This window comes from Enoplosus armatus, chromosome 14, assembly GCF_043641665.1.
Source record: "Enoplosus armatus isolate fEnoArm2 chromosome 14, fEnoArm2.hap1, whole genome shotgun sequence".
Lineage (NCBI taxonomy): Eukaryota > Metazoa > Chordata > Actinopteri > Centrarchiformes > Enoplosidae > Enoplosus > Enoplosus armatus.
This window is the reverse complement of record NC_092193.1, coordinates 14,904,584-14,931,948: the sequence shown is the minus strand read 5'-3', so window position 1 is coordinate 14,931,948 and position 27,365 is coordinate 14,904,584. Positions and strand designations below refer to the sequence as shown.

Here is a 27,365-nt window from a genome sequence, read left to right as displayed (position 1 = left end):
TGGGCATCTGTGTGATTCTGGCTCTCTGCACAGGACAAGAATAGAACAGGCTGAAGCAGAAGCTCAATGTCAAAGACCAGGGGAGAGGGGTGGGGGATGAATAGCTGACATTCAAGTTCAGAGTTTGTCTGCTTTGAGTGGACTGTAGCCAGATACAGTATGGGCTTTTACAGTCAAATCAAGTCAAATGTGGTTCCTCATAAATAAAATGGCACAGTGTTTTGATTATTGCATGGATATCAGTCCATACAGAAATAGACTTCTGGGAAATCAGTGAAGATCTGTGTTAATTAACTGGTAAGTGCAGCTATTCTAGGCTTATTAATATTATTATCGCCTCTCTAGGTTAATTTCGTTGTTATGTAACATAGCCAGTTTTCTGATGCAAGCTACGAGCCTTCAGGGAAATGTTTTATGGGTTAGTCTGAGCATTGTTCAGCTCCACCTTAAAAACTGGTCTGCTGGAGAGGCGGGATGGAGCCTGTCTCCCTCCTCCCTCTCCCCCTGCAGTGGGAAAGTGTGTCAGTAGGACAGAATGTCCACATGGGCTGACAGGCTACAGCGCCCGAGTGACGGATGACTCAGCCAATACCAAGGAGGCTGCGAACGCCGCTCAGCCAGTGGGAAAGAGAGAGTCTGAGGAGGGCGGGGTGTCAGTGTTGCTAGAGTGAGCCTGCTGAATGAGTGTTGTGAGGAATGCTGGCGGTGGAGAGTTATATAATTGTGAGATGAGGGAGGGGTGGAGGGGAACCTGAGAGAAAGAGAGGAAGGGAGGGAGATATTTTTCCATTGCATGCCTGCAGCTGCCCTGATCAGTTGGAGTATTTTAGTCAACAGTTTCAGAGAAGAGACAGCAGACTGTGTCATTAAAAGGGGAAAAGAAGTGGAAAGTTGTGTTTTCCAGTACCTAAGAGTGCAACAATTCCTCCCCAATCACATAGACATAAGTCGTTTTCCACACACCGTCCTCACAAGTGAGATTTTGTAAATCAGTTTTAAGATTGCACAGACAGCAAGGCTGAGCAACAACCGTCTAATGATATAGCTGCTGTTGTTTTTCTCCTTGGTCAAGAAAGAAGGGAGTCTTTGTGTATGTGTCATGTGTGCAAGTGTCATGTGATTCCCTATCTGTTTGTGTACTCTGTTCCCTCATGGGGGCCACATGCAGGGTGCAGTCACACACAGTTCATGGCAAGTTGTCTTCTCCTGTACTGTATGTGCCTGTTGTGTGACTGTTTGTCTGCAGGCCATCACATTGATGTTTTTCATCTTTGATTATCACACTCTGGTACAGGATTGTTCTCAGTTTCAGTTTCTAAAATGTGTTAATCATTTCCCAATAATCATAAACATAAAAATAAAAATAATAAATAAACTATGATTTATGTTTGTTTTTTTTACAAAGCAATGTGAAATACAGAGGTCATAAAGCATCTTTAAAGAAGCCAAAAGGACAAAAATACATCAACAAAAAAGATCACTCAGGATCACAGACTGCACTCAAGGGGACTCAAAGGCTCCCAGAGAAGGGAGGCAAGGATACGTGTAATATAACAACTCAATGAAACAGAAATTGTTTCGCAGCTGCATTTTGTATCAGCTTGAGGCAGGAGATGGCCTTCTAATAGAGCACAGAGTTACAGCAATCTAATTGTGACAAGATAAAAGAATGAGCGATGTTTTCAAGGTCTGCAAGTTTATAGCTGGAGAAAACATGATAGCACAACATCAATGACCAACAAAAGAGAGAGACAAATATCATGTCTGAAAAAGCTTGGCTGGCTTGTATTGTAGTGATGGAGAAGTTGCCAAGAATTAAAATAAAAAGCTCTCATATGTTGTGTCATTAAGCAGGAAGAAGTTATGTTACATCCACCACCAGGAATTATGTAACACAGGATAATTTGCCCATCTTGTCCGGTTTAAGTGGGACTAACTGTACCGCTGTGTATCATTAGCATGCCATTGGAAATGTAATAATATGTTTACTGACAATATGCTCAGGGGGCTGCAAATAAATGGAGAGTATTAAGAGACATATAACTGACTACTGTATACCACCACCAAAGAGGAAGAGCCACTTTCAAATACGACACAAAAAACTTCACTAACCAAAGGAGGATTAGAATATCAGCAGAATCAGCAGAGATCAGTAAATCATTATTGATTTTATACAGTTTTAGTGCTTTACAGAGCAGTTTCTCAAAAACTTTATTCATAAAGAAAATCATTTACAAAATCTTTTGATAGAGTCTGGCTGGAGCTGAATATACGCCAAATGTGTGTTATGTCTGAATGATGTTACTCAATGCTGTGTTAGTGCTTCAGACATTAACTGTTTTTGGCAACAGTCCATACTATGACTCAATGTTGTCAAACAAGCCAAAGATGTGACTGCTGCACTTCACTAAGCAGATGTTGACTAATCTCAAGTTCACTGTCTTTGTAAGTTTGAGGCAATGTCATACAGACACATTAAGCGGCAGCATTCTGACCTCTCTCGTCAATGTTATTTTTGTTCCTGCAGCTCAGATCGAGGTCATCCCGTGTAAGATCTGTGGGGACAAGTCCTCAGGAATCCACTACGGAGTCATCACCTGCGAAGGCTGCAAGGTGAGGTGGAAACGCAGAGAGTAAACAAAACTTTACTTCAACCGACCTGTTTTATTCAAGCGTGCGTATCATTTACGGTGTGTGTGTGTGTGTGTTTAGGGTTTCTTCCGTCGCAGCCAGCAGAACAATGCCATGTACTCTTGCTCCCGCCAGAGGAATTGCCTGATCGACCGAACTAACCGTAACCGCTGCCAGCACTGCCGCCTACAGAAGTGTCTGGCCTTGGGCATGAGCAGAGATGGTAAACACACACAAAGAGTGCACTGTACCCTCTTTACACGCTACCTTTAACCATGACATTCAACGGTAAACTCAAAAATGTACCACAACTGAGTAGTTTTGTTAAGACTTTTACTTTCACAGCAGGGGGAGTTTAGTAGACGTGTTACTCCAGTGAATCCCAGTGCATGTGTTCCTTTAATTTAAAGCTGATACCTGGAGAATTTGAAGCCCTCAGCAGTAATGTTTCACATCAGCTGTCACAAGAGGGCTCGCCACAGGTTGCCCTTATCTGTAGGTTACAGAGAGAAAACAAATACAGTATATAGACTGAAGAGGATATAGGGACTGGAACATACAGTACTTTTGGATAAGGTGGCAGAAGTAACACATTTAGATTGAGGTAACAGCTTTAGGAAACAGATGTGAAATGTATTATGTTTGGCCACAGCAAGACTGCAATAACTCCGCACTAAGGTGAAAACATATGAATAAAATATTTCATTTGTTGTATTTACAGCTACTTGTAAGATGTTTGAAGAATGTTTGTCTACTATAATGAAATGTATTTTCTCTCTGCAGCGGTCAAGTTCGGTCGTATGTCCAAGAAGCAGCGTGATAGCCTCTACGCTGAGGTGCAGAAACACCAGAAGTCCCAGGAGTGTGTGGGCTCCGGAGGTGGCGGCTCCACTGCTCTGTCCTTACCCAAGGAGGACGGCATCTGTAGCGGCAGCGGGGAGGATGGTGAAGAGGGTCTGAGCCGGTCCTACAGCAGCGGGGGCTCCAGCTCCACCCTCAGCGACCTGGATGACATCGCAGCGCTGCCGGACCTGTTCGACCTGCCGCTGACCCCCGAGGAGGCCAGCGAGTACTGCAGCCTGGAGCTGCTCGGCGGAGGGGCCAGCACCGGGAACACCTCCAACTCATCGTCCGCTTCTTCCTCTTCCTCGTCCTTGTCCAATCAGAATTCCCCGCAGCAGACCATGCTGGACGGGGCAGACGGCAACGGGATCCAGCTCCTGCACACACACACACATCCGCTGCTGGCACACACACATGCACTGCTGGACCATCTGCCTGATGACTGCTCGATAACAGACCTTGGTGAGTTCTGTTCTTCATGTTCATGTTCTGCTACATGCTCTTAATGCAAACCCAAGACTCCAAATGTTTGTCATGAATTCACCGTGAGCACTTTTCTTTGTGAAACATTTGCACGTGTTTCAATAACAGCAGTTTACATTTAGTGTTTTTTCCCCTGGCCATGATGTGCTCTTATTTTTGAATTTACTTTATTTAAAGTATTAGCAGGGCTGCCTTGGAAAGGGACAAAAATGATTGAATAATGAATGAAATAAAACTAAATGAAATAGGATCAAATATAATTTAAAAAGCTAAATTGATTCAATAAAAAATAAAGATAAAGCACAAGGACATATCTCATAAACAGGTTAGTGGGGAAAAAAAAGAACCAGAATGATATATGGCAGATTGAACAGAAAAACAGGATCACATGGACACAAGGACACAAATACAAGATTAAATGGGCAAAACAAGCAGGAAATATCACACGGGCAGAAGACGTACAGCAGCACAAGCTCGAAAAACAGGCAGATAAAGGGAGGATGGTGTAGTAGTATTTATAGAGGTAAGGAAGCACAGGCATTTTTAACAGAGGTGTCTCTAGAGACCTTGGGGAAGAATAAATTTGTGTTTTTATTGTACATCTTTATGGTTGCTGGCATCAATAAACTGTAAGTAGGCCTTGAATAGGGCTCTGGGGACTATTAGAGGAAGCAATGAGTAGATATTGTGACCAGTGGATATTATGAGCGCAGGAGGTGGAAAAAGAGCCTCATGGCTGCGTAGAAGAGATGAGTAAAATGAGCCATTAGTGCTCAATCTTCTCGGGGTCATCAGTGGCAAACGTAACAGCAGAGTGGTGCAAAGCATCTAGTTATGCAAAGTCACACTGCCGTGATCCATTGATATGTAAACAGTACCGCTGTTACACTCTGCTACACTCTCTCCGTCTCTTCAAAGCCCAAACCTGCTACCACCACAAACAACTCTGAGTGAGAAAAATACTGATGTTTATTGTGTATATGCTTATGTTTTGTTTTTTTTTCACAGAGCGCATCACTCAAAGTATTGTTAAGTCCCACTTGGAGACGTGTCAGTACAGCGCTGAGGACATGAAGAGATTCACCTGGGTACAATACACACCTGAGGAAACGCGTGCTTTTCAAAACAAGGTACGCAATGCACACTTTAAACACCTCATGTGTAAAGTTGCATACATTTATAGCTTTGAAATGTATCAATACTAGATTAGAATAACAGCTTGGTATCACAATATCAGATAGAAATGTAAAAAACTAACTTAATTAGCTTACTTTGATATATTGTTTTTCAGTGAGAAATTGTAATTTCCACAAAAAAAAACAGAAAAATCTGAATCTGATCTGATGTTAAACAGATACTAAGAAGATAATCATGCTGACGTGATGTCAATGGACTTGTAACACTCACATCTCTTCTTTGTGTCTTTCTCAGTCAGCAGAGTGGATGTGGCAGCAGTGTGCACACCACATCACCAATGCCATTCAGTATGTGGTGGAGTTTGCCAAACGCATCGCTGGCTTCATGGACCTGTGCCAGAATGATCAAATCATTTTGCTGAAAGCAGGTCAGTGTACAGTCTAAAAAAGCTCTCATCTCAAATACTCAATTCACAGAATGAATTCTTCAAAAAATGTAAACAGAGTCTGAAACTTGCTAACTGTAGTTCCTTCCTGTTTTTTTTTTGTTTGTCTCCAACCTTCTACCCTTGCCTGTCTTACCATCCGTTTATTTGTTTTAATAAATGACAAATACCTGGTTCAAACATTGGGGAGAAAACCACAATTCTGAAAACAAAATTTCCAATTACTTTCTTTATCTGTTCAACACATATATTATATGTGACTAAAATGCATATACTTGACAATGCGTTTACTCTCTGTAAATCTTTTGAACTTTTGAAATCTTTGTGGATATCCATGTTATCCTGTTGATTTTTAAATGGTTCAAAATGTCTTATATATGCTGTGCACTAATCTGGATCAAAATTATTTACATTTTGTTTGTTGTATTTTGTGCATGTTGGAGTATCTACCCCCACCCCCACCCCACCCCCCCTCCTCCTCTATCTACATCTCTCCATCTCTCCATGTCTTTGCCTCTATCTTTGGCTACACTTTCAGGCTGTCTGGAAGTCCTGCTGATACGTATGTGCCGAGCGTTCAACGTCAACAACAGCACCATTTTCTTCAACGGAAAGTTTGCTCCGGCTCAGTTCTTCAAAGCACTTGGTGAGGATCAGACGGGAATGTAGCACTAAAGCATTCAGATAACTGACAGGGTCACACATGAAAGCTTCTGACATTTCTCACTCTATGCAAGTTACCATAATTACCATTAATGATGAAGAAAATGCATCAGCTCCAACTGTTCTCAATCCATTATTGACTGCTCACAGAGATATCTCTGCACGATTATGTTGTATTTTCCCACTACACGGGCTAACGTGATTCATTACTTTAAATGACTTGACAGTGGTATTTGTTCTTAAAATGATTATAAGACATCAATTTGAGTTTCAATCTTGTCAACAACAGCCACAACTGGCTTTAAAAAGAAGTAATTGAAAGCCTCCAGCTGAATCTCTGAAGCACTGTCTTGCCTCTTTATTACCACCAGAACTTTGTAACAATGCAACCCTAATGCAAAGTGAAAACAAACAGCAGTAAACAGTGTGATAAACTCACTTAAGGGGAAATACCCAAGTTGTGCCATCAAGATTTAGTTCAGCAGTCAATACAGCAGTATTTCTCTGAGCTGTTTTTAATCGATTTTTGTAAACACTTACGTCTTATGCCGACTGAGAGGTCATGCAGACAGTAATTTAACATTAGAACATTCACACTGAGAAAAGGCAGAGTTTCCCTTCTTGGCCAATAAGCCCAAACTGAGAAAGAAACGTAGGCCTCAATCATCCCTGGTGTCTCCTGGGTCAGTTGTCGACTTAAGCAGGACTATTAAAGTCTTCAAGCTATTGTTTTGACAGTTAATTTATCCATTTCCTCTGTTTCTGCAGGTTGTGACGACCTGGTCAGTGCAGTGTTCGACCTGGGAAAAGGACTCTGCCGTCTACAGCTGTCAGATGAAGAGATGGCTCTGTTTAGCGCCGCTGTCCTTCTATCTCCTGGTGATTGTTTTTTTTTTTAGGGTTAGGGTTGAGTTGGGCCTCAATGCCAGTTCTCGCTCACACATTCGTACACAAACACAAAGATGTTCAAGAAGAAGTGCACTTCATACTGCAAAATCATAGCAAGTCTAATTCTGTTCTGTCCTTGGTAAAGAAGGCTACACTGATATTCAAGAGCGAGTGTAGGATGTCCGCTTTCAGCATGCACATTCAACACAATACATTCTTTGTTGTAGATGCCTCACATATGTAGGTTTTCAGTTTATTATTGCAGATTATTTAGCTATGTTGTTAAGATTTTTCATTATAAAACTGGTAATTTCTCCTCATATGCATCAGCTTTTTACTTATTTCTGGATTGCCAGTTTTAGAATTGCATAGAAAGCACTTAGTACATGACGTCGTCGCTTAAATGATGCTTAACATCTTTAAAAGCAGCAGCCCGTCGATCCTTTCATCCTGTGAAGCCAAACATTGTTTAAACTCAAAAGTTTCCAAACATACCAAGTGTGTATGTGTAAAAACGGTGTGTGAGACATCTTGGGTATTTGATTGAATGGTGCGGCCATTAAAGGAACAGAGAATTGGATTTGGATCAAATCAATCAAGAGCTGACACGGGAATATATACTGCCGGACAATGTGGAATATGATTTTAACAACCTTAAAGCTTCTTAAGGAGAAAGAAAACTGTATATTAACAGGTTCATATTTTCTTCCCTGTAGATCGACCCTGGCTATCAGAAGGCCAAAAGGTTCAGAAACTCCAGGAGAAAGTCTACCTGGCTCTGCAACACAGTCTACATAAGAGTGGTGCGTCTGACGAGAAACTGGACAAGGTAAAGACAAGCAGTCACAACTGTTGTTAAAACACATACAAATGTACTCATATAAAGACACGTACATAAACTTACCTTTGTACATCTCCTGTCCCCACAGATGGTGTCCAAACTGCCCATAATGAAGTCTATCTGTAACCTCCACATTGACAAACTGGAGTTTTTCCGTTTGGTCCATCCGGAGACCGCCTACAGTTTCCCACCACTGTACCGGGAAGTGTTTGGCAGCGAGATGTCTCTGCCAGACTCCACCCACAGCTAGACAGGCAAATAGACAATCGAGACAGATGGAGAGAGTGTATTAAGAGGTAGGGAAGCAAAAAGAGAGACAGAGTAGGATAGAAATGTTGAAGCTCAACAACCAGCAGTTAAAAGACAATCCAGGACTTTAAATACTCCGTCTCCCATGATCCCAAAGTAGTCCTCCACTTTCCCAGCAGGCAAAGCACCTTACACTACAGACCGCACATGCTCATGGTCCTCTGCATATTGTAGCATTAACAACAAGCGGATGGGCTTCGTATTAATAACACAGCAGCCCACTAAGCATGAGACAGCTCCAAGCTCTAACACTTGTTGAACATCAGATCCACTGTGGGTCGCCCAACCAGTTATGAATGTACCTCATCGATAAGCACCAGTGCACAAGCCAGAACCTAACAACCGTGAATGTACTGACAATGTCTGAGACAGAGTTTTACACATAATATTAGTCTCACTATTAGTACAGCTCTCAGTCAATTATCTCTCTATATTAATACATCTCAGTATGGTACACGTATGCGTATTCATACAGACAACATCCTTGTACTGACCATCATTTAGGGACCAAGATCATGAGTCATTTTCTCTGATATAAATAGGAACACACAGATACGAGATGACTCACGGCTAAAGCTGACCTCTGTAATCAGCTGAGAGCCGGCTTCACACACATTTAGACAGTGTTCGGTGCTGCCTCTTTGTAGGCTCTTGTAATGCAATGAGAAACCTCAGTCCCACACACCCCTTTCCTTGTAAATGCCACTTAGAGACAGGACAAGATGAAATTATCTTTAATTTATATACACATTTATAAGCAAAATATTTTAAATAAGAATGTAAATAGATGACTATATAGTATATGGTGGGAGTTAAGAATGTGTGAGTTCAGTTGAGAGAGAAAGGGAGAGAAAAGTGGATAGTAAGAATCAGAGAGGGGAAACGAAGATGGATTTTTCACGAAAGCCGGATATTTTGACTCAAATCTTTTTCTGGACGTTTTCCTCTCTCGAAAGAACTCTCAGGTTTCCACGGCAACAAACCCCCTCTTGCCCTGATGGCAAACCCAGCGGGGTTAGGCGCGGCCATCACGCAAGCGATGGGGTGGACACTTGTTGCAGATGCGACACAGCAGGGGGGGTTAGGGCAGCGTACTCAAGCAAAGGATAAACAAACATTGCCTTTTTCCTGCATTCAAACTGAGAGCTTTCAGTCTGCGTTGTTGCTGCCCCCCACCCCTCCCTGCCTAAAGAGACAAGAGGACAAACAGGACACTAAGGAAAAGACAAAGCAAGGCAAAAGATGACTTCATGAACTGTAAAATAAAATGGGACACACAGGGTCCCCCCACCTGTTTCTAACCAGCAGTCAGTAGGTGTAGTGTAATTGTCTGTCACTCATAGTGTTTCAGTCGGTTAAAGGCCAGGACAACGATGGTCCATAATATGTATCATAAACTCTCCTCGCTGGTTGGAGCAACTGTATTATTTTGTACATTTGCTGTTCCTCTCTACTTTAGTCCCAAACCCAACACTTGTCCGAATACCAAGCACTTATTCTTTCCTCTTTCTCACTGGACACAAGTCTAAGGCCAGACAGAGCTACCAGCTGCCCCCCTGAGTTGGGCCTCAATGCCAGTAAGATTTAATAGCTTTCAGTCAATCTGTTGTATTAGTTTTGGTTTTTTTATTTCATATCTGTCACACAAGGTCACCCATAACTGTTTACATTTTTCATGTACATAGATAACAAGCTTTCTGAAGGTTGCTATTGCATTGAGATGATGATGATGATGATGATGATAATGTCTTACCTGGGGTGCTGTGAAGTTCTCGAGCAGAGTCTGAGGACCTGCTGCCTGCCGCTCAGGGAGCTAGCTGTGATCTCTTGACCCTTTTATTACCAGTGTCGTCTTTTAGCCTTGTGCTCCTCACACCTTTTGCACCTAAGATGAGACCCATAACCATAATCACTGTGGACGTAAGTTCTATTTTTGTGAATGTTACTCACAAAGTGTCAAAGCCCTTCCCGTTTGTCCTAATATTGTAACATGAAATTTTCCGAGACATAGGAATAATAAAAAAAATGAATCAGTTAGAGTTTTCTTTATTGGGGTTTAATGTTTCTTTTGCTGTGATTTTCATTTATTTGTCAGTCTTTTATCCACCTTTTTCTTTACGTGTCTCCACTTCTGTCTTGTAAAGTCAGTGATCTATTTTTTTAATTGAAGAAAGATTAGGAAAAGTACAAACAAAAAAGCATAGTTTGTCTCCCTTCTCTTTCCCTGTATGACAAAATGTACAAGAGGTATATTACTAGTCCAAGAGTAACTGAGTCACACAGCGCGATATATATTGTTGCCCAATGGGATACATTATATGTGGTTTTAAGAATGTAATAAATGGTTTCTTTTTCTTTTGAAATGTTTCATTGAGTCTTACTGAGTCTTGAATTTGGATTTCATGTTTATCTCTCGCACATCGTTGACTGATCAGACACCCAATCCGTGTCTGATCACGGATCTGAAATTATAATCCTGCGAATGTAAATGGCCACAACTGTTCTAAAGTGAATCACGAGCATTTGTGTTGTGTGCATATTGTATTCCTTTCAAAAAAAGTTACTAAAATTACTTTTTTTCTGGAGCTTTCAACCATCTCTTACTGAGGACTTTGAGTTAAGATGTTTTTGCCAAAAAAGATTGAAGACTTCACCTTTGGTTCTAGGAAATTGTGATAGGCCTTTTTAATTTTCTTCTGATATTTTAGATTTAATGAGCCTAATGACAAATCGAGAAAATAATAGGTAAATTAATGAATGATGATGAATGATGAAAATAATCATTAGTTGCAGCCCTATATTAACTTAAATAACTACTTATTTTAACAAAACTCATATAAATAGAGAATCAGATATTTTTCAAATAATATTTTGGTTTACTATAAACCAAAAGTAGGCAGCAGCAATATACAGTAAAGTAATGTTTTATGGGGGTTAATGGATGTCTGTCTCAGCTAAAGTCAACAATTTATTCATTGTGACATTTTGCTGAGAAAGAGGGATGTTTGGATGCATGATATGCGTGCGTGCGTACGTGTGTGTGTGTGTGTGTGTGTGTGTGTGTGTGTGTGTGTGTGTGTGTGTGTTTTGACCCAGTTTATCCACCAGGATGGAGCCTCCCACATGAAACTGAGGCCAGGAAATTGTGGTTGCCTAGTAAGTTTCACATCTACGGTGCAAAGTTTGAAGACGTGTAGCTCGGCTGCTGTCGGTGCTGTAAACTACAAACCCACAGCAACTAACTTATTTTAAAACGCAATTTCCCCGTCGAGGTCTAGGTGCCAACACTGACGGTGCAAGATGTCGGTCGCAGGATTTAAGAAGCAATTTTACAAAGCAAGTCAGGTAATCGCGCGACTTTTTTTTATCATTAGCCGGTAGCCTAGCTAGCTAACTTAGCTAACACTATCATTACTTTTATTGCCAGTTTACGTTAGCTTCACGCTAGCTGGTTAACCAAAGTGGAAAACGGTATGGGTAGTTAACGTTACAACATGTGCTCTTGGTTAAGCATTAGCTAAATTAAACGCCTTGACTTGTTGAAAAGTATACGACTAGCTATATTGTTATTAAACTCGTCAACAACTGTCAAATGTGATGTGGCTCTCAGGTAACGTCAACGTTAACCCATAACGTCAAATTAGCTAAAGCTAATCTAGAGCGATAGCAAATTAACTTGTGACGTTATAGTTAACTTTAACCGAGCTGACGTTAAACTTGGCTGTTTGCTTCCACAGTAGGTTTTTGCCCCAGATAACGCTATGTATTGAAGCGCTTACTTTTCCTTAGGTTAATTAAGTGAGTTGTCGGTAGGGTAGATTAATTGTTGTGAGTTTGTAGCCAAGTTTTTGTCCAACTAGGTAGATTATATGCCTGAAGTTTCACAAAATTACTGTTACAGTACAAGATCAACGCTAATTTGCCAAAGTTTCTGACTGACAGAAGTCAGGCATTGACAGGATGAATTTTGGGTTTGATATTGTATGTGTTGGGTGGTGCTTGGTTTCGTCGTGTTTTGTTATGTTAAACAGCAGATAGATTCATCATTCATGTGTTAATACCCTCGTGCTAAAGTGATGTTAATGTTTGTTATTTCTAACTTAACGTGTTGGATTACACAATGTTTCAAGACACATTGGCCAATGTGTTGTGGTGATGATACCATAGTTCAAATCGCAAAACACATGTTTGCGCGATTCATAAAACAGCTGTCACCCTTCAGCTGTATAGTTTCCAACTATAGAACTGACCTGTGAGCATCTCCAGCTTACTGGATAATATCATGACATTCATATTCAGATATTTCTATCTAAATTAGTTTATATCCTCACCTATAGTATAATTTATTAAAGAAAAGCATACATTAAGTATCCATAATTTCAAACAGGCGCTGATATTATTTAGTATCATTGGACTATCAATTTCAGGCTCTTGTTTTTAACTTTGCGATACTGTTTCCATTTCTGTACAGTTCATTTTGGAATATAACTCCAATTTTCTTTTTCTACACTTTCTTTTTACACTGTCAGTGTGACAGTGTAAAAAGAAAGTGTAGCATGCATGTAAAACTTAAAGCAGTTAACACTGACATCAGGATGGATCTGGAAGCTTAGAGAAGCGAGTCAAATATTTAAACAAATGGAAGTGACTTGATGCCATGTCAGTCAAATGTCTGACTGCCAGATTGTGCACAGACATTCACAGTAGTCTGTGCATCCGTATCACATCCCTGTATTTGTTACTTTTGAAGATCTTCAACCATTTGAATTTATTGAGCCAGGTTTGTCTTGTGCTCCCAGATTTCAAATCGCACTCAACTCTTTGGAAAGAAATATAGCTGTTGGCCCTTGAGTCAGTTAAATGTTAAGCCCGCCACCACAAACATGAATCTCAACAAGACATGGACTGCAAAACCGGTGGCCTGTGTTTTGATGACAACTGCCCTGCAACAGGTCCTTGCTTTGGCGTAATATTATGCAATATGCAAGTAACGACTCCTCGCTCAGTGGGTGTGTAATGGAATCCTAGTTATGTGAATACTCTGCCCAAACCAGCTTCCAGTTCTTAAGTAATCCAGTAAGTTGACAGTACAGCAATAATAACAGCGGTGAATGAACAGAAATCTTCTATATAAGCTAAGCAGTGCAGGTGGATTTCTAACACCACAATAAAGTGGGACTGGTCAACTCCCATTGCAAAAGTCTCAACAATTGGGGCGTATGATATAGACGTTAACATATAGGTTCTTGCCATTCGGGTTATAAAAAGAAAGAAAACAGGGTGGAGGAAAATAATCAGTTCCGCAAGTCAATTGCCTAACAGGGTCCATGTCATACCGCCATAAATATATACTTTATGCAATCAATGATTGAACAGAGTAATTGTCAGCTAAGTTGCTAAGCAAACTGAAATAGCTGGTATTGTTCACATAGTGTTGTATCTTGCTTTTGTCATTGACCAACAAGACTAAACCCACATGCTCTTTTTGTCAAGGCAAGATCCCCAACTCTACCTCCACAACAACTCTTTACCAAATCTGAGTCCTTTATCAAATCTTATTATGAAGCTGTATCTTTTAGCTTTCAACACTTTTAAGTAACAAAAGGTATAAATAATTTAAAGCTAAATGTCATATAACTACAACTAAAGCTCAAGTTTTTCTAGATGTATTACGTACCATAGTCCAGAGTCACATGGGCAGGGTTATTAGTCATGTAGGACAAAAAACTTGTACTGGCAATTATGAAGCCAGATGGGGTGCTGAAAGTGTGTTTGTGTTTGGATTTCACACATCTAAATGCCACAACTCTACATCTGGTACCAAGAGATTCATTAATTCCAATTAAAATGGTGTCTATTAGACTTCATAATTAGGGAACATGTGGGGCTGAGTTATATCACATGAATCATTTGGCAATCAGTGCTTAGGGCACGTTCATAGCCATTGAGCCAGTGTTTCACACAAAATAACTTTGCCAGGCCTGTGTGTTATATAAACAAGAGAGATTGATTGATCCATCTGGTCATAGAGTTTATGTGCAGTGTGGTGCTGGCAGCTGCACCGAGTTGAACCAAATGAGAAAACACACACACACAATGAGTCTCTGTATGGCCTGTCAGCCAACTGCACAGGATTTTAGAGTTTGTTGCTCTGGATGAGATATGGAGAATGTATGTGCCCTGTCTCAGGATATGACTTGGTGAATGAGAGTAAGATGAAGTTAGCATGTGTGTTTAGTAAAAGTATCCATGGATGTGGTTGTAGTGTAGGAAACTGCAATGAGTGTGTCGATCTGATGGAAAAAAGGAAAAATGTTCCTTTGGAACAAAGGCTCTCAGTAGAGAGGAAAATCCAGTTTTCAGAACTCACTCCCTCATGCAGACTTGAGGAGGTTCCTCCACTGACGGAAAACATGGGTATGTCTTGGAATTGTAGAATTGTGTTAACCAGGCCTGGAAAGAAAGAAAATGGTGGAAGATGTTATATATCCAATAATGTCTGGAAACAGACAACAGTGTGGTTGTGAAGGTTTAACAGGTCAAACAGGTTCTGTTCTGTAGCTGACCTCCCTCTGGAGGTGCATAAGTGGAAGACAGTTAACAAAAATGTTCACAATATTATCACTTCAGATTTTTATCAATATACAGGACTCAATTAATCTTTCATTTTCTTTTAGGACCGTGTGTAGATTGTCAAGTTACTCACGGAGCAAAAATACAGTGAAAAGTCTGACTTCAGTCTGCTTCATTGCTCCAATTGCTCTGTGTTCTCAGATGGTTAGTGAGAAGGTTGGAGGTGCAGAGGGAACCAAGCTCGATGAAGACTTCAAGGACCTCGAGAGGGTAACATACATACATTTTAAGAACATATGTATACTGAAAACAGAGATTAACTGTGTTCTTTTGTTTTACTTAATGTTAAACGACTCACTTAAACACTTTCAAAGGTATTCAACTTAGCATATGCACACAGGTATCAATTATTCTCTCTCTAACCTGTACCACCAGAGAGCAGATATTACCAGCAAAGCAGTGGTGGAAGTCATCAATAAAACATCCGAGTACCTCCAGCCCAACCCGGCAACAAGAGCTAAGCTTTCCATGCTCAACACGGTGTCCAAAATCCGTGGGCAGGTGAAGAGTCCAGGCTACCCCCAGCCTGAGGGACTGCTGGGGGAGTGCATGACTAAGTATGGACGGGATATGGGCTACGACACCAACTTTGGTAAGAACAGTGAAGGCAGTTAGAGGATGAGATACAGGGTGGAAGATATATGTACGTAAAAAACCTTGAAAAGAGAGGAGAAGTAGAGCTGAGTGTGTATAAGTGTATTTGTTCAGGGTCTGCCCATGAATCAATTTTTTTAAAAGGGAAACTTTGCTGATTTTCAACCAGCTTTGTGTCATTAAAATGTGGATAGTCTATGCAAATTCACAATGGGAGCGCTCCAAAATCGAAACATCCTGTCCAAAATCAACTGGCTAGGACAACCACAGAGGGCAATGTTCCTGTAGATATGGAATCATTTTTAATAGTGTAATGGTGGAATCAGACATTCGAGGCTACTTATATGAGCCACAATACAGTGCGGAGGAATTATGGAGTATGGAGGCTGCCCGATGGTGGTGCCGCTGCGGTAAATGTGTACCAATTGAAACAAAAGTGGAGTTGCTATGCTTAAGCGAATTTCATTGAGGCCAGTTTCTTTTGGATGAACTTGCTGAATCTACACAGGAAGGGGCACAAGCATGTGTAACGTTACACCAAAGCTTTGGGACACATATGGACAGGGGAGCGCTTGAGACATACTTAAGGATCCCGAAAAGCAACTGGAAAATGGACGAAACCGTAGACTGTATATACGGATGGACGACATGACCGATCCCCAAAAGTGAAGCCAAAACATATTTTATGATAAGTTTAGTTTTAGTTAGTTATTTAGTGCTACAAAAAGGAGGTGAGACGTCATGATTGACAGCTGTGATTGACTGTGGTGTGCTCGCGATTGGTTCAGTTGGGTGTATAGGCGGGACCTTGATACGGCAACTCAACCCACACTTAATAATGCTGGTATTTTGCATGTGTTTATGTGTCCTACAGGTGGGGCTCTAATAGACATTGGGGAGTCAATGAAGAGGATGGCCGAGGTTAAGGACTCTCTGGATATTGATGTGAAGCAGAACTTTATTGACCCACTGCAGGCAGTCGCTGAGAGGGATATCAGAGACATTCAGGTAGAATCAAAGAGGTAGTATGCTTCTGCGTGTACAGGCCAGGCATTGACTAATGAGCTCTGCAGTCTGTACTGATGCAGGCTGCATCAGTATGAAAAAAGCATAAACAGTCCAGATGCATAACAGTGGAATTACATGCAAATGTTTAAATCTTGCAAATTTCTCTATGATAAACACATGAAAATACTTCATATAGTATCTGTGAAACTCTGTCACCCCCTCAGCACCACCTGAAGAAGCTGGAGGGCCGCCGTCTGGACTATGATTATAAAAAGAAACGTCAAGGTAAAATCCCAGATGAAGAGATCAGGCAGTCCCTGGAGAAGTTCCACGAGTCCAAAGACCTGGCTGAAGGCTCCATGCACAACCTGCTGGAAACAGATGTGAGTAGTCTGTAGACTAAACTTGATTATCTTGGCCTTGCAGATGGCACATTGAAACTTGTGATTGTTCTCGATGAGACTGATATGCTGCTAAAATGTTCACGTGGGTAATGTAACTGTTACCTCGTGTACGACCAGGAAGAGTGTCGATCCTTGAATTCAATCAATTTCTATTTTATTCAAATGTTTTTTTGTTTTGTTTTTTTGTCAAAGTTTCTCTGAGAAACTTTAGCTAGAACTGTATATGCATCTGCAATAGTGTGACTGAGACTGTCCTTGTTTGTGAAATATAAACAGAGAGCAGCATATATATTGAACAATATTTTGAAAGAGACAAAATATACTGTTACTTAAGATTATCTTTTATTTCTCAGAAAACATGCATAAATATTTTGCAACAAGCACTCTGGAGATGGAGTTGAATTGGCATATTTGAGTGGTGCATTAATGTAGTGAATGAATTTCATGCCCTCAAGAAGTAGTTAGACAAACTCAAAATAGAGGGACAAATTAAGAAAGAAATCTGACCCTAGGTAAACACCATTAGATCTGCATGAAACATGACTGGTATCTGTTTCTACTTCCATTGGAAATGCATTTTGCTTGCTGCTCACAGCCTCTTAGCTAGCAAGCCACATGTGACGTCTTTAAGGACAGTGTGTGTCAGGTGACATGCCTCGTTTTTTTCCATAGTGACTTGCAGTAGTGTGAGCTTGTCAAACTCGTTTTGTTTGGTATGTCCCATTTTCATACCAGCCATAATGAGATGTTTCAGACCTGTTTGAGTTCAGTTATTGTGATGAACAAAACTTACGTTATGATGAGAGACAGAATTGCAAACAGTCAACCAGTAAAGAATGCACTGAAGCGCCGCTGCTGTTTCTGTGTTTGGTCTCATTCTAAAATAGTGTGTGTGTGTGTGTGTGTGTGTGTGTGTGTGTGTGTGTGTGTGTGTGTGTGTGTGTGTGTGTGTGTGTGTGTGTGTGTGTGTGTGTGTGTGTGTGTGTGTGTGTGTGCGCGCGCATGTAGGTGGAGCAGGTGAGTCAGCTGTCTTCTTTAGTGGAGTCTCTGCTGCAGTACCACAAACAGGCCTCGCAAATCCTGGAGGAGCTTTCTGACAAACTGAGAGAAAGGTCAGTGCCACGACTATTTGTGGAAGATGGCATGTCTTTTGTATGTTGAGGCTGTGTCCTCTGGCTCGTGACGAGGGATGATTCAGCCGTACCATATTTTGTTTTACCCATCCAATTTCAAGTAATGAATGTCAAGTAGCAGCCGATGCTGAGCACAAATCCCTTGTTTTTAACAGTGTTTATATAATTATCTTTAGTTTTGTAGGCACAGATAATTTTGATATAATTTCATTTCTACTTCATTTTATGAATACTTATGAAGTAGATATGTCTTGCTTTTGACAATGTAGTTGTAGTAACTGTATTATATCCCACAAAGAAATGAATTGACATCTTGTAACCTGCGTGTGTCTGTATTGGCGTATCCCCTACTTGTGAGCTCAGAGAGGTGATGTTTCTTATTCTGATTGTGTGCAGGGTGAATGACGCTCAGTCTCGTCCGAGGCGTGAATACACACCCAAACCCAGACCGGCCTTTGACTATGGAGAGGTAGAAGACTCTAATGGAGGATACTCACCCGCTGCAACAAGCCCTCCAGCGTACTCCCCTGGTAAACTTACTTTTGTATATTTAGTTAGAGCTGTGTGAGTGTGCTTGAACATGTGTGCAAGGCCTACTCCCAAGAAGGCATATATGCAAGCCGATCTCATTCTTAAGACTGATGTGTCTTTCCTTCTGCGACATTAAGCAGCCCCAGCGCAATATCCAGCTCCATCCTTCCAAAGAGCCTCCATCAAGAGCAGACCGCGTGAGTGGGACAGATGAAGATAACGTGTCACTCACACAGAACTAGAAAGTTTCCCTACTTTCACTCACTCTGTTGCATATCTGTGTGGCAGAGAGGTGTATGCATGTCTGAGTGATGGTATTTGACTAACATTGTTAAAAGGTGTTTGTTGGGTCCACTTTGTCCAGTCTGTGAGGTTCCCAGAACAAGACAGAGTTCAGAGTGTGAATATTACTCCTGTTTGACCAAGGCTGCAGATATATAGAATCACCCAAATTTTTAACAGAAATGTGTATTTTACCTGCAGTCATGGTTTTGCTGAATTGTATGTATCTGACAGCCTGTTCACTGACTGACTGAAGCTTCTGAACCTCAAGAAAAAGACCTACATGCCACATGGTTCATTTTACGGGTATAGTCAGGGGCTGACTCTAATGTTATTCACCTCTTCAGTCAAACACAAGAGAAAGTAAACGTGAAAAGTCTAAAGGCCTAAAACTTGAAAATGTTCATTATGTTTGGAATAAAGTAGTTTAGCTATGAAACATGTCAGCTTTGATCTTGAGCTTCAGAAGGTCTCCCTCACCACACTGATGACTAACTTATAAACATCTCCTGTTTTAATGACGTTCGTTTTATGGTCTGTTCCAGAGTCCCATTGGAAAACATACTGGTGACACACCTACTAATCTTGTTGAAGGAAAAATGTCAAATATTCTTTTCACAAAATGACAGTCTTTGTTCTTTTTCCCTCCTTGCGTCTCTCTACATGTTGTCTCTTTCTGCAGGCGAGGCATGCTGCAAAGCCCTGTATGACTTTGAGCCAGAGAACGACGGAGAGCTGGGCTTCCACGAGGGCGACATTATCACCTTGGTCAATCAGATCGATGAGAACTGGTTCGAGGGAAGCCTTCGAGGCAAATCAGGATTCTTCCCCAACAACTATGTTGAAGTGGTGGTGCCCCTGTCACACTGAAGACAGCAAGGCAAGAGGGGGGCAGCAGGATGGAGAAGATGAAAAGGGGTGGATGATAGAGGATTATCAGCTCTCAATAATCAGAAGATATTTTTTCTTTATTGTAATTAAAGGGTTAACATCTCAAGACAGGGACCTAATTTTTATATGTAGGAGTTATTTGAGTAAAGAGCTTTTTTTATTCTGTCAGATTATGTCAAGATGTAACAGATTTTTAAAAAGAGTAAGCAGAAAAATGACGGTGTAATGTTTGGGAGCATTTACCATATCCTGAGTCCCTACATTCATTTTCTATGCACCTGAGCACTTCGTACACTACACCTCCATCACTGGGACTGATGACTGATGACTGATGAGGATGACATCTGTACTGACATGTCCAGCAGTATTCACAAACACTAAGAAGTGCAACTACTTTATTCTTATATTCCTAACCTACTTCATTCGTATTGGTACTACACACATGCATGTATACGCATGCTTCCTTCTAAGCAGTTTTCTACACTCCCAGTTTTCACTGCTGTGGCCTTCAGGCTTTCGTACTGTTGTCATCTTGGACTAGTTAGTCAACATGGAGGCCATGGACTGCCTTTTGTTAATGTTTGAGGCTATCCTCCACTGCCACCTGGTGGAACTAGAGATCATTCTTAGCTATTGGTTTGAGTGGCACCATCATATGGCCTCTGTTATCTCTTACCAAATACACGTTGGGTGGTTTGTCTTATGTCTTATGTCGCTTGTCTTTGTGTCGATTTCTTTCCCCCAAAATATATATGAAACTTTAAAAATAGCTGGAGCCAGTCAGCAGGTAACATTGACTGACTGCTGTATTAAATGTTTTTTTCATTCTTACACTACTGCTGATCAGAGAAACTCTTCAGCGCGTTTCACAAACATTAGCTAAGTTTATTCAAGGCAGAAAAAGTTGTTTTATAGTCGATTTCCTAAGAGCTGGAGGGCGTCCGTAAATATGCTTAGCTATATAACCTTTATCACTCTAATAGTTGTTAAGCTGTCAGTGACTTAATTTACCTACAGCTCTTCAAATGTTTCTCACTGCACTCCACTTTCTTCTCTTAGAGCTCATGCCAAAGAAAGGTTGCACAAATTCCCAAATTGGACAAGGCTGCTTTTTGTCATTGAAAGGAAACATATTTCGTACAGGAAATTAAGGTTAATATAAGGGTAATATTTGAGATGATTACATGCAAACATCTTATTTTCCCTTTTTATTTACTCCACATTTTAAAGAAGAAAAGCAGGCATTTGTTTCCATTACAGTGCAACCCACAACTATGTAACATGGCTCACCCCCGCCCCAAATATTTTGCAGCATCACTCCAAAGCCATATGCATGCATCCTTCAGTCCCTCTATTCTCTCAGGCTCTATTGATACTGCTGGCAGTGTCGCTCACAATGTTTTGTGGACTTTTACCCAACTGTTTGTCAATGAATTTTCAGTCTGTGGTTTGTTTTTCCCCCATAGTGCTGGGGTAAGCTTGGCTTTAGTACTCTAACCTATAATTTGGAGCATGGAAATTAATCTGATGTGTTTCGGGTGTTTTTGTACCTGCCTCAGTTTTCAGGCTGAAACTGTGCAGCAGACCTGACAGAAAATGCCGTCTCCCAACTATTGTGTTCCGAATTTACTAATAATGAGGAAGGCCTATACACAATAGCCGGTTTCAGTTTCAATTAAGCCTATTACAAGCTGACTATGAACTGTGAGGGTTTGTGCTGTTCTCTAAAATGCCAACTTTCTCCTCTTGTCATGATCCCCTTGTTAGACCGCCCCCCGCCCCACTCATCTCATCCCATCTCTGTTTAAACTGGGAGCGGAACAGACAGGTCTTTTCAGCAGGGAAGGGCACACAGCAGTGGATTATGCCCTCCCTCCCCCACTAGTCTTTATTCACCACCTGCCCCCTGTACCCCTACCCCCCTTTCTCATTATCGGCCCCATCCCAATCCCATGGTGCCTCTGGAGCTCAGTCTCCTGGTCCATCCCTGGAATAATCTCCTCATTGTTATCATAGTATGTGCCTCTTAAATGATGTGTTTGCATGCCTCCTATGTTATTCATGTTATGTATAGGGCCAGTGGGCTTTAGCTGTGCAGAGTAATAACTGTGGTTCAGGTGTGGGTTTACATGTCTCATTACACTAAATCAAAAGCCCAGAGTTTGAGAGGGGGAAAGGAGGTCAATGGTTCAGTTTGAGCTATTATACAGCAGTGTAATATTGATGGCGAATTATGTTGTGGGACAAAGGGCTGAGATCAATGTTTGTGTGCTGCTCCTGTCACAGCTGAAATAGTTGTCTGACTGCAGCGGCTGACATTGATTGCAACACTACATTCTGTGATGGCCTGTATTGCATCCATACCTATGAGTGTCTCAACTTTGCAATATTGATGAATGAAGTATTATCAGACTTTAAAGCTTTATTTTATTATGCCTAACGTTAGAGGACTTTTCTGTGTTCAAATGTAATTGCTTTGCATGTGTCTTCATTGCAGCTTCTGTTTCTTAGGCAATGCCTTATTTTTGTAACTGTGACACTGTGGGGAGACTCAAAGTGGGATTATCCTGGATTATCTTTAGGATATATGGATTACCTCTATACTAAGTGTAATCTTCTGTGTATTGTATATTTTTGTTACTATGTAAAAGGGAATGGATGCTGTTCATTCGCTTCTTCAAATAAATATTAAGTAATTTGGCTCCCAGTGTGTCTTTACAGATAATTACAGCAGCCCTGCTGCAGTTGAATTGGTTTTAAATGTGTACAATTGAATGATAAGGTTATACACTGATGCAGAAAGAAATCATAGAAATCATTTAGGATTATCTATTTTTACATGTAGCACACCTGACCTTTATTTAAATCCATCCTTTGCACAATTGTTCATTTTTGCTCAAAAACATCGCTATACTTTGGACATTTATCCCCCAACCATCCAATTTTTAATCTGCACCACCACCCGTCTGCATGATCCGCAGACACAGCAGGCTACACCAGCCAGCTGTTGGGTTATTGCCACAGCACTATCTCATCGGGGAAGGCGTGTCACTCCCCGAATTACTCAGCGCCCCTTTGTCCTCTGTCGGTGCCCAGCCAGCGACACTCATGGCGGCTGCACCCGTCAGGCAGCGCTCCGGGCCAGGGGGACCCCGGGCGCAGCTCCCGCCCTGCTACTACGAGGGATACCTGGAGAAGCGAGCACCGAAAGAAAAGGTAGGCTCTCCCGGTGCAGATCAAGTGCCATGTTGTTTCCACCACATGCTGTGGATAGCGGTGGTCAGTGTGTGTGTGTTTGCCGGCTGTTCCCCCATCGCCTGGGAGATGTCAACTTCCTTATTGGAATGGGCGAGGCGAGACTGTGCACCGGTGCTGGTGGGGATCGCTGCACATAGCGGATCACAGATTTGTTGTGCTGTTAAATCTCGTTTTGCAAGAATCAGACTGGGAAAGCATGCAACAATCCATGACTGAATCACGACGTATGAATCGCTGGAAACCCGACCGCTGTCAAAACATTGCCATTTCAATTACATCACATGGGGGATTTATGTCTGTCCCTTATCTTAATAATTAGGCTTCTGTGTCACATACAGTACGTCTGCCGGGCTTTTTCATCTCCCAGAATTCACTGCTGACTCAGAGATCTCCTTTTGACATATTGTTCTGACAGCCTGATCCCTGAAGTGTGTATGTCAAATACAAAGTTACATACAGTGAAGCTGATAATATTCATTCATTCATTCTTTTGCATATTGTCTTTATTTGTAGGCGATATAAGGTGGCAAAGACTGGGATAACCCCCCCCCCCCCCCCCCCCCAAGGCCCACCCTCTCTCATTAGGCTCATTTTAATGCAATATAGACATGTAATGTGAGCCTGGCTCAGGTGCAGGGGATTGCACTGATCCATGGCCACAGACTGACAGCAGCTGTGGCTCGCTCCCAATCCATCTCTTGGGACAGGAAATGTGGGGAAATATCCATTACACAGATGTGACAAACAGCGCTGTTGTTGCCACAGCAGTGTATCCCCCCTTATTTTAATGCTTACATCTGTGTGTGACATCTGTGCGTGACAGGCATCCAGGCGGCTGTGGACCTGTCTGTGTGGGAATTCTTTGTATTTCTTCAATAACGCCAAGGACACTCATGTAAGTTTCAGACTGCATACATTTAGTTTTTCTTTTATGCATCATAGTGTGTTGACACTGAAACGTGTGTGTGTTACAGTATGTGGAGAAGCTGGACCTCAGTGGGTTTGTGTCCCTGAAGGACGACTGCAGCCGGGACAGAAACCTGGAGGCGGCCAGACTCATTCTGCGAATGAAGGATGGAGAGACCAAACTCACAGTAATACCACTGAACACACACACAAACAGACATATATATTAAATTAACACTTTTTGCAAGGTGTAAAAGTGCTGTTGTCTTTTCCAGGCACCTAACTTGGAATCAAGGGAGCTGTGGAAAGGTTTCCTCTACTCTGTTGTAGATGTAATTATTCATCTTTTGCACACCTGCTTCACCTGCAATCCTCTAGCTATTTGTCTCTCTCTTGAGCTGTCTTATTAAGCGTTCTCCCCTCTGTCCCAATCACAGCTGAATGTACCGTCCTGTCTCACGCTGCTGCCAGGCCAGCTCCAGATGCTGAAGGAGGTGGTGGACAAAGAAAGGTCCAGACGGAGAACTCGCACTCCCACGCGTGCTCCTCCCTCGCCCCTCTCCGTGCCTTTAGTGGGAGAGATCCCACCGTGAGTTCTCCTCTGTGTTGTGTTGAAAAGGTGCACTGTAGCTATAGCATCTAGTGTATGTGCGTGACTATTTTGTGTGTGTGTGTGTGTGTGTGTGTGTGTGTGCATGCAGGTGTTTTCGCCCTGTGTCTCGGACAGAGGCCGAGGTCCTTTTAGAGAGACACCCTGACTGCGGCAACATGTTGCTCCGTCCAGGGAGAGACGGATGCTCACTGGCTGTCACCACTCGGCAGGACCTCAATGGGTAAACACCTGCTGAACATCTGGACACCACAGCTGCAAATAGCACAGTCACATAACACAACACAGAACATCCACTGCACACGTTCTAAGCATTCTGTTGTCTCTCTTTTTCTGCAGGTCAGTGTTCAGACATTACCGTGTCACTCAGAGGGATCAAGGTGGTTATGTCATTGATGTAGAAAACCCTGTAAGTGTGTAACACATGGAGACATACAACATTTCACAAGGTGGAATTATACATTTCTGCCTAATTATAATTGACTTATTTATATATTCACAGTATTTAATATTATATCATGATTGTGTTTTAAACCTCAGGTTGATCTCTTTTATCAGATTTATAATCTTTATACACACTGTGTGTTATCAGAATCAATTTAATGTAATTATAAGTTGTTATTTTTTTAAATGTGGATGAGTCACATCATGACCAATACCTGATCTGCTTAATAGCATTGGTAGCGATACAAAACAGGCATATTAGATTGATGGACATAACAGATTTGTTAAGAGGGAAGTCAAATATGTGATGCTGCAAATCTCCAAACGGCTCTTTGTCTTGTTTGCTGTCAGATAAAAACACCCTTTCTGACAACTTGTCAGATGTAAGCTGCATCTTCACATATTTATGTGTTTTTTAAAGGATTCAGGATTTTGGAGGACATGGCAACAACTCAGCACATAGAGGAAAAAATTAACAAAGAACAGCAAAAAAAGTGTAGAACATGAAAATGACAGATTGGAGTAAGGTTTTGAGATGACTGCAATCAGCAATGTCTCAGACTGTATGTACAAACCAACTTTGGCCATGTAATACATCAGGTTTCCTCTTCCAGATTCCCTGTGCTGACCTTCATGAGGTAATCGACGCTCTGGTAGAGAAGACAGCAGGAACTCTGCAGCCTTTCCTACTGGAGGAGCCCTACGAAGAGAACATCAGTGAGGCGACCGTGCAGCACACACACATATTCTCAAGATTGTTTTGTTTTGTCTTCCTGTGTGTTTTTTTTATTTTATTTTTTTAAGCGATCAATGAGGCTGACCACATAAAACTGTTTGTGTCATCAGCATACGTTTCTGCCAATGATGAGAATGGAGAAAGGATCCTTCACACTGCCCCCTCCAGCCCCCTGCCAAAGGCTCCTGCCCTGCCTCCAAAACAAGGTTTGTCACGGTCACGTGAACCACATGCACACAGTCACAGACAGATAATGATCACTGCTTTCATTCTGGTGCAGATCGTTGGCCCAGCAGCCCCCTGTCCAGGTCTCCGGCCCCCGACCGCCGTATCCTGACCTCACCAGTGCCAGCCTCGCCCACCAACCCGATGAGACGGCTCATCCTCTCCCCTTCACCTCTCGCACAGAGTGAGTAGACAGTGCAGTCCATCCGGATTTATTACCAGTTCTATTTCAACTTAATTGGTCCCAATACCCACAAGAGGCTGCTTGTGTGAGGTATCCGGTAATTGCCACAGTGCCCGAGTGCCTGTTAGGACCGCGAGCGTGAGGAAGTTTATCAGAGCTCACTGGGACACGCTTGATTAATAAGGACATCCCTTCACTCCCGCAAATATAAATAGTGCACAGGGTACAATCAGATGACAGTAAAAAAAACACACACATTCAGGAGCTGAGAGGAGTAATACAGTTAATTAAGTAATTAGAAGTTATCCAGAAACCCGTAGGTCTACTGAGCATAAGAGACCAAACATGATATTAATGAATGGTTTATATCTGATAACATTTTTAAGGACAGAACATATCTCTTTGATAAAAGGATATGATATTTAATATTTATCTTGACAGTGTCAGATATTCTATCAAGGAGAGGGGATTGCTAATATGTGATAAACATCTGTGGAGGTTCTGCCATAACTTTGTAGTCTGCTGATAAATGTCAGTGCTAAAACAGCTGGGCTGGTGTGGCGCAGTAGACCGAAGTGTGCATCGAGTGTGGGTTAAGTGGACTGTGTGTTGGTCATTTTCCGACATGGGATGCACTTGCTTACTACCTGCACTTAAGTGCTCAAGACCGCAAGTGTGGGTATTAGGTCAGACCTAGTGTGTTTCTCTCCACAGCACTCAACGAGGAACTCAAAATGAAGCTGGAGAAGAGGCGAGCCAGTCAGGAGTGACTTGCTCATAAGGGACTGTCACAGCATACTCAATCATCAGTGCCAAACTCCTCACCGCAGCGATGTATTCATCCTGTGCCTTCTGGGTGGAAGACAAGGGACTACAAATACCGACACTTTCTCATAGGGAGATAGAAAATGGTCTGAGTTTCATTCTTTTGGTCTTGTTGTTGGACTTAGATGATTAAATGGACTCTGACTAGCTCCTTAAGAGCAAGACCAGCTGGTAAACACTGGATTAGGTTCATAAAACCTGTCTGCCTTCGTTGGGGTAACAATCCACTAGTGCTTTATCCTCCTGCATAAAGCTGTTTACAAACTGTCACTGAGCAAAAAAAAAAAATGGTGCCACAATAAATTCATTCAGAATAAAGTCCACAAAAACACTGCATCAATATGACTGGCAGCTAAGATCTATGGGAGAAGCACTGACACGTACCGGACCACCAACTGAGCCTGATGTTTTCCCGTCTGAGCCGCTGATGTTACTGCTGCAACATTGGAGACTTAAGTACA

General features: G+C 41.8%; 3 protein-coding genes across 10 annotated transcripts; all 3 read left to right on the top strand.

The window, feature by feature from the left end:
- The first annotated feature begins 187 nt into the window (after positions 1-187).
- LOC139295959 (nuclear receptor ROR-beta-like) lies at positions 188-10,603 on the top strand. The gene is made up of 10 exons (XM_070918166.1): positions 188-218; positions 2,528-2,613; positions 2,713-2,854; positions 3,415-3,936; positions 4,966-5,087; positions 5,389-5,521; positions 6,078-6,185; positions 6,971-7,081; positions 7,807-7,919; positions 8,020-10,603. Exons 1-10 carry the CDS (start codon positions 188-190, stop codon positions 8,179-8,181), a joined length of 1,530 nt encoding a protein of 509 aa, XP_070774267.1. The 3' UTR covers positions 8,182-10,603.
- An 831-nt stretch (positions 10,604-11,434) lies between these two features.
- LOC139295986 (endophilin-A2-like) lies at positions 11,435-22,418 on the top strand. 8 transcript variants are annotated; one of them, XM_070918227.1, is made up of 9 exons: positions 11,435-11,585; positions 15,015-15,083; positions 15,249-15,465; positions 16,342-16,475; positions 16,700-16,858; positions 17,888-17,991; positions 18,409-18,531; positions 18,582-18,594; positions 19,513-22,418. In XM_070918227.1, exons 1-9 carry the CDS (start codon positions 11,541-11,543, stop codon positions 19,693-19,695), a joined length of 1,047 nt encoding a protein of 348 aa, XP_070774328.1. In that variant the 5' UTR covers positions 11,435-11,540; the 3' UTR covers positions 19,696-22,418. The 8 variants fall into 8 exon arrangements, with proteins under 8 accessions (XP_070774328.1, XP_070774323.1, XP_070774322.1 ...); XM_070918222.1 differs by lacking the exon at positions 18,582-18,594 and adding an exon at positions 18,702-18,740 and having other exon boundaries at positions 18,409-18,542; positions 19,508-22,418; XM_070918221.1 differs by lacking the exon at positions 18,582-18,594 and adding an exon at positions 18,684-18,740 and having other exon boundaries at positions 18,409-18,542; positions 19,508-22,418.
- A 277-nt stretch (positions 22,419-22,695) lies between these two features.
- On the top strand, positions 22,696-26,849 carry stap2a (signal transducing adaptor family member 2a). The gene is made up of 11 exons (XM_070918361.1): positions 22,696-22,932; positions 23,798-23,869; positions 23,949-24,068; positions 24,156-24,212; positions 24,318-24,469; positions 24,582-24,713; positions 24,830-24,899; positions 25,549-25,651; positions 25,781-25,876; positions 25,951-26,079; positions 26,794-26,849. Exons 1-11 carry the CDS (start codon positions 22,825-22,827, stop codon positions 26,847-26,849), a joined length of 1,095 nt encoding a protein of 364 aa, XP_070774462.1. The 5' UTR covers positions 22,696-22,824.
- Positions 26,850-27,365: the final 516 nt, after the last annotated feature.

What these genes read in the sequence shown, in the direction of transcription:
- LOC139295959 (XM_070918166.1), top strand. Translation starts at nt 188, where the DNA reads ATGTGGTTCCTCATAAATAAAATGGCACAGT. An exon ending in TCACCTGCGAAGGCTGCAAG is followed by an intron (nt 2,614 to 2,712) that starts GTGAGGTGGAAA and finishes GTGTGTGTTTAG; the next exon opens with GGTTTCTTCCGTCGCAGCCA. An exon ending in AATCATTTTGCTGAAAGCAG is followed by an intron (nt 5,522 to 6,077) that starts GTCAGTGTACAG and finishes CTACACTTTCAG; the next exon opens with GCTGTCTGGAAGTCCTGCTG.
- LOC139295986 (XM_070918220.1), top strand. Translation starts at nt 11,541, where the DNA reads ATGTCGGTCGCAGGATTTAAGAAGCAATTTTACAAAGCAAGTCAG. An exon ending in ACTTCAAGGACCTCGAGAGG is followed by an intron (nt 15,084 to 15,248) that starts GTAACATACATA and finishes CTGTACCACCAG; the next exon opens with AGAGCAGATATTACCAGCAA. An exon ending in TCTGACAAACTGAGAGAAAG is followed by an intron (nt 17,992 to 18,408) that starts GTCAGTGCCACG and finishes GATTGTGTGCAG; the next exon opens with GGTGAATGACGCTCAGTCTC.
- stap2a (XM_070918361.1), top strand. Translation starts at nt 22,825, where the DNA reads ATGGCGGCTGCACCCGTCAGGCAGCGCTCCGGGCCAGGGGGACCCCGG. An exon ending in ACTCGGCAGGACCTCAATGG is followed by an intron (nt 24,714 to 24,829) that starts GTAAACACCTGC and finishes CTTTTTCTGCAG; the next exon opens with GTCAGTGTTCAGACATTACC. An exon ending in GCCCTACGAAGAGAACATCA is followed by an intron (nt 25,652 to 25,780) that starts GTGAGGCGACCG and finishes TTGTGTCATCAG; the next exon opens with CATACGTTTCTGCCAATGAT.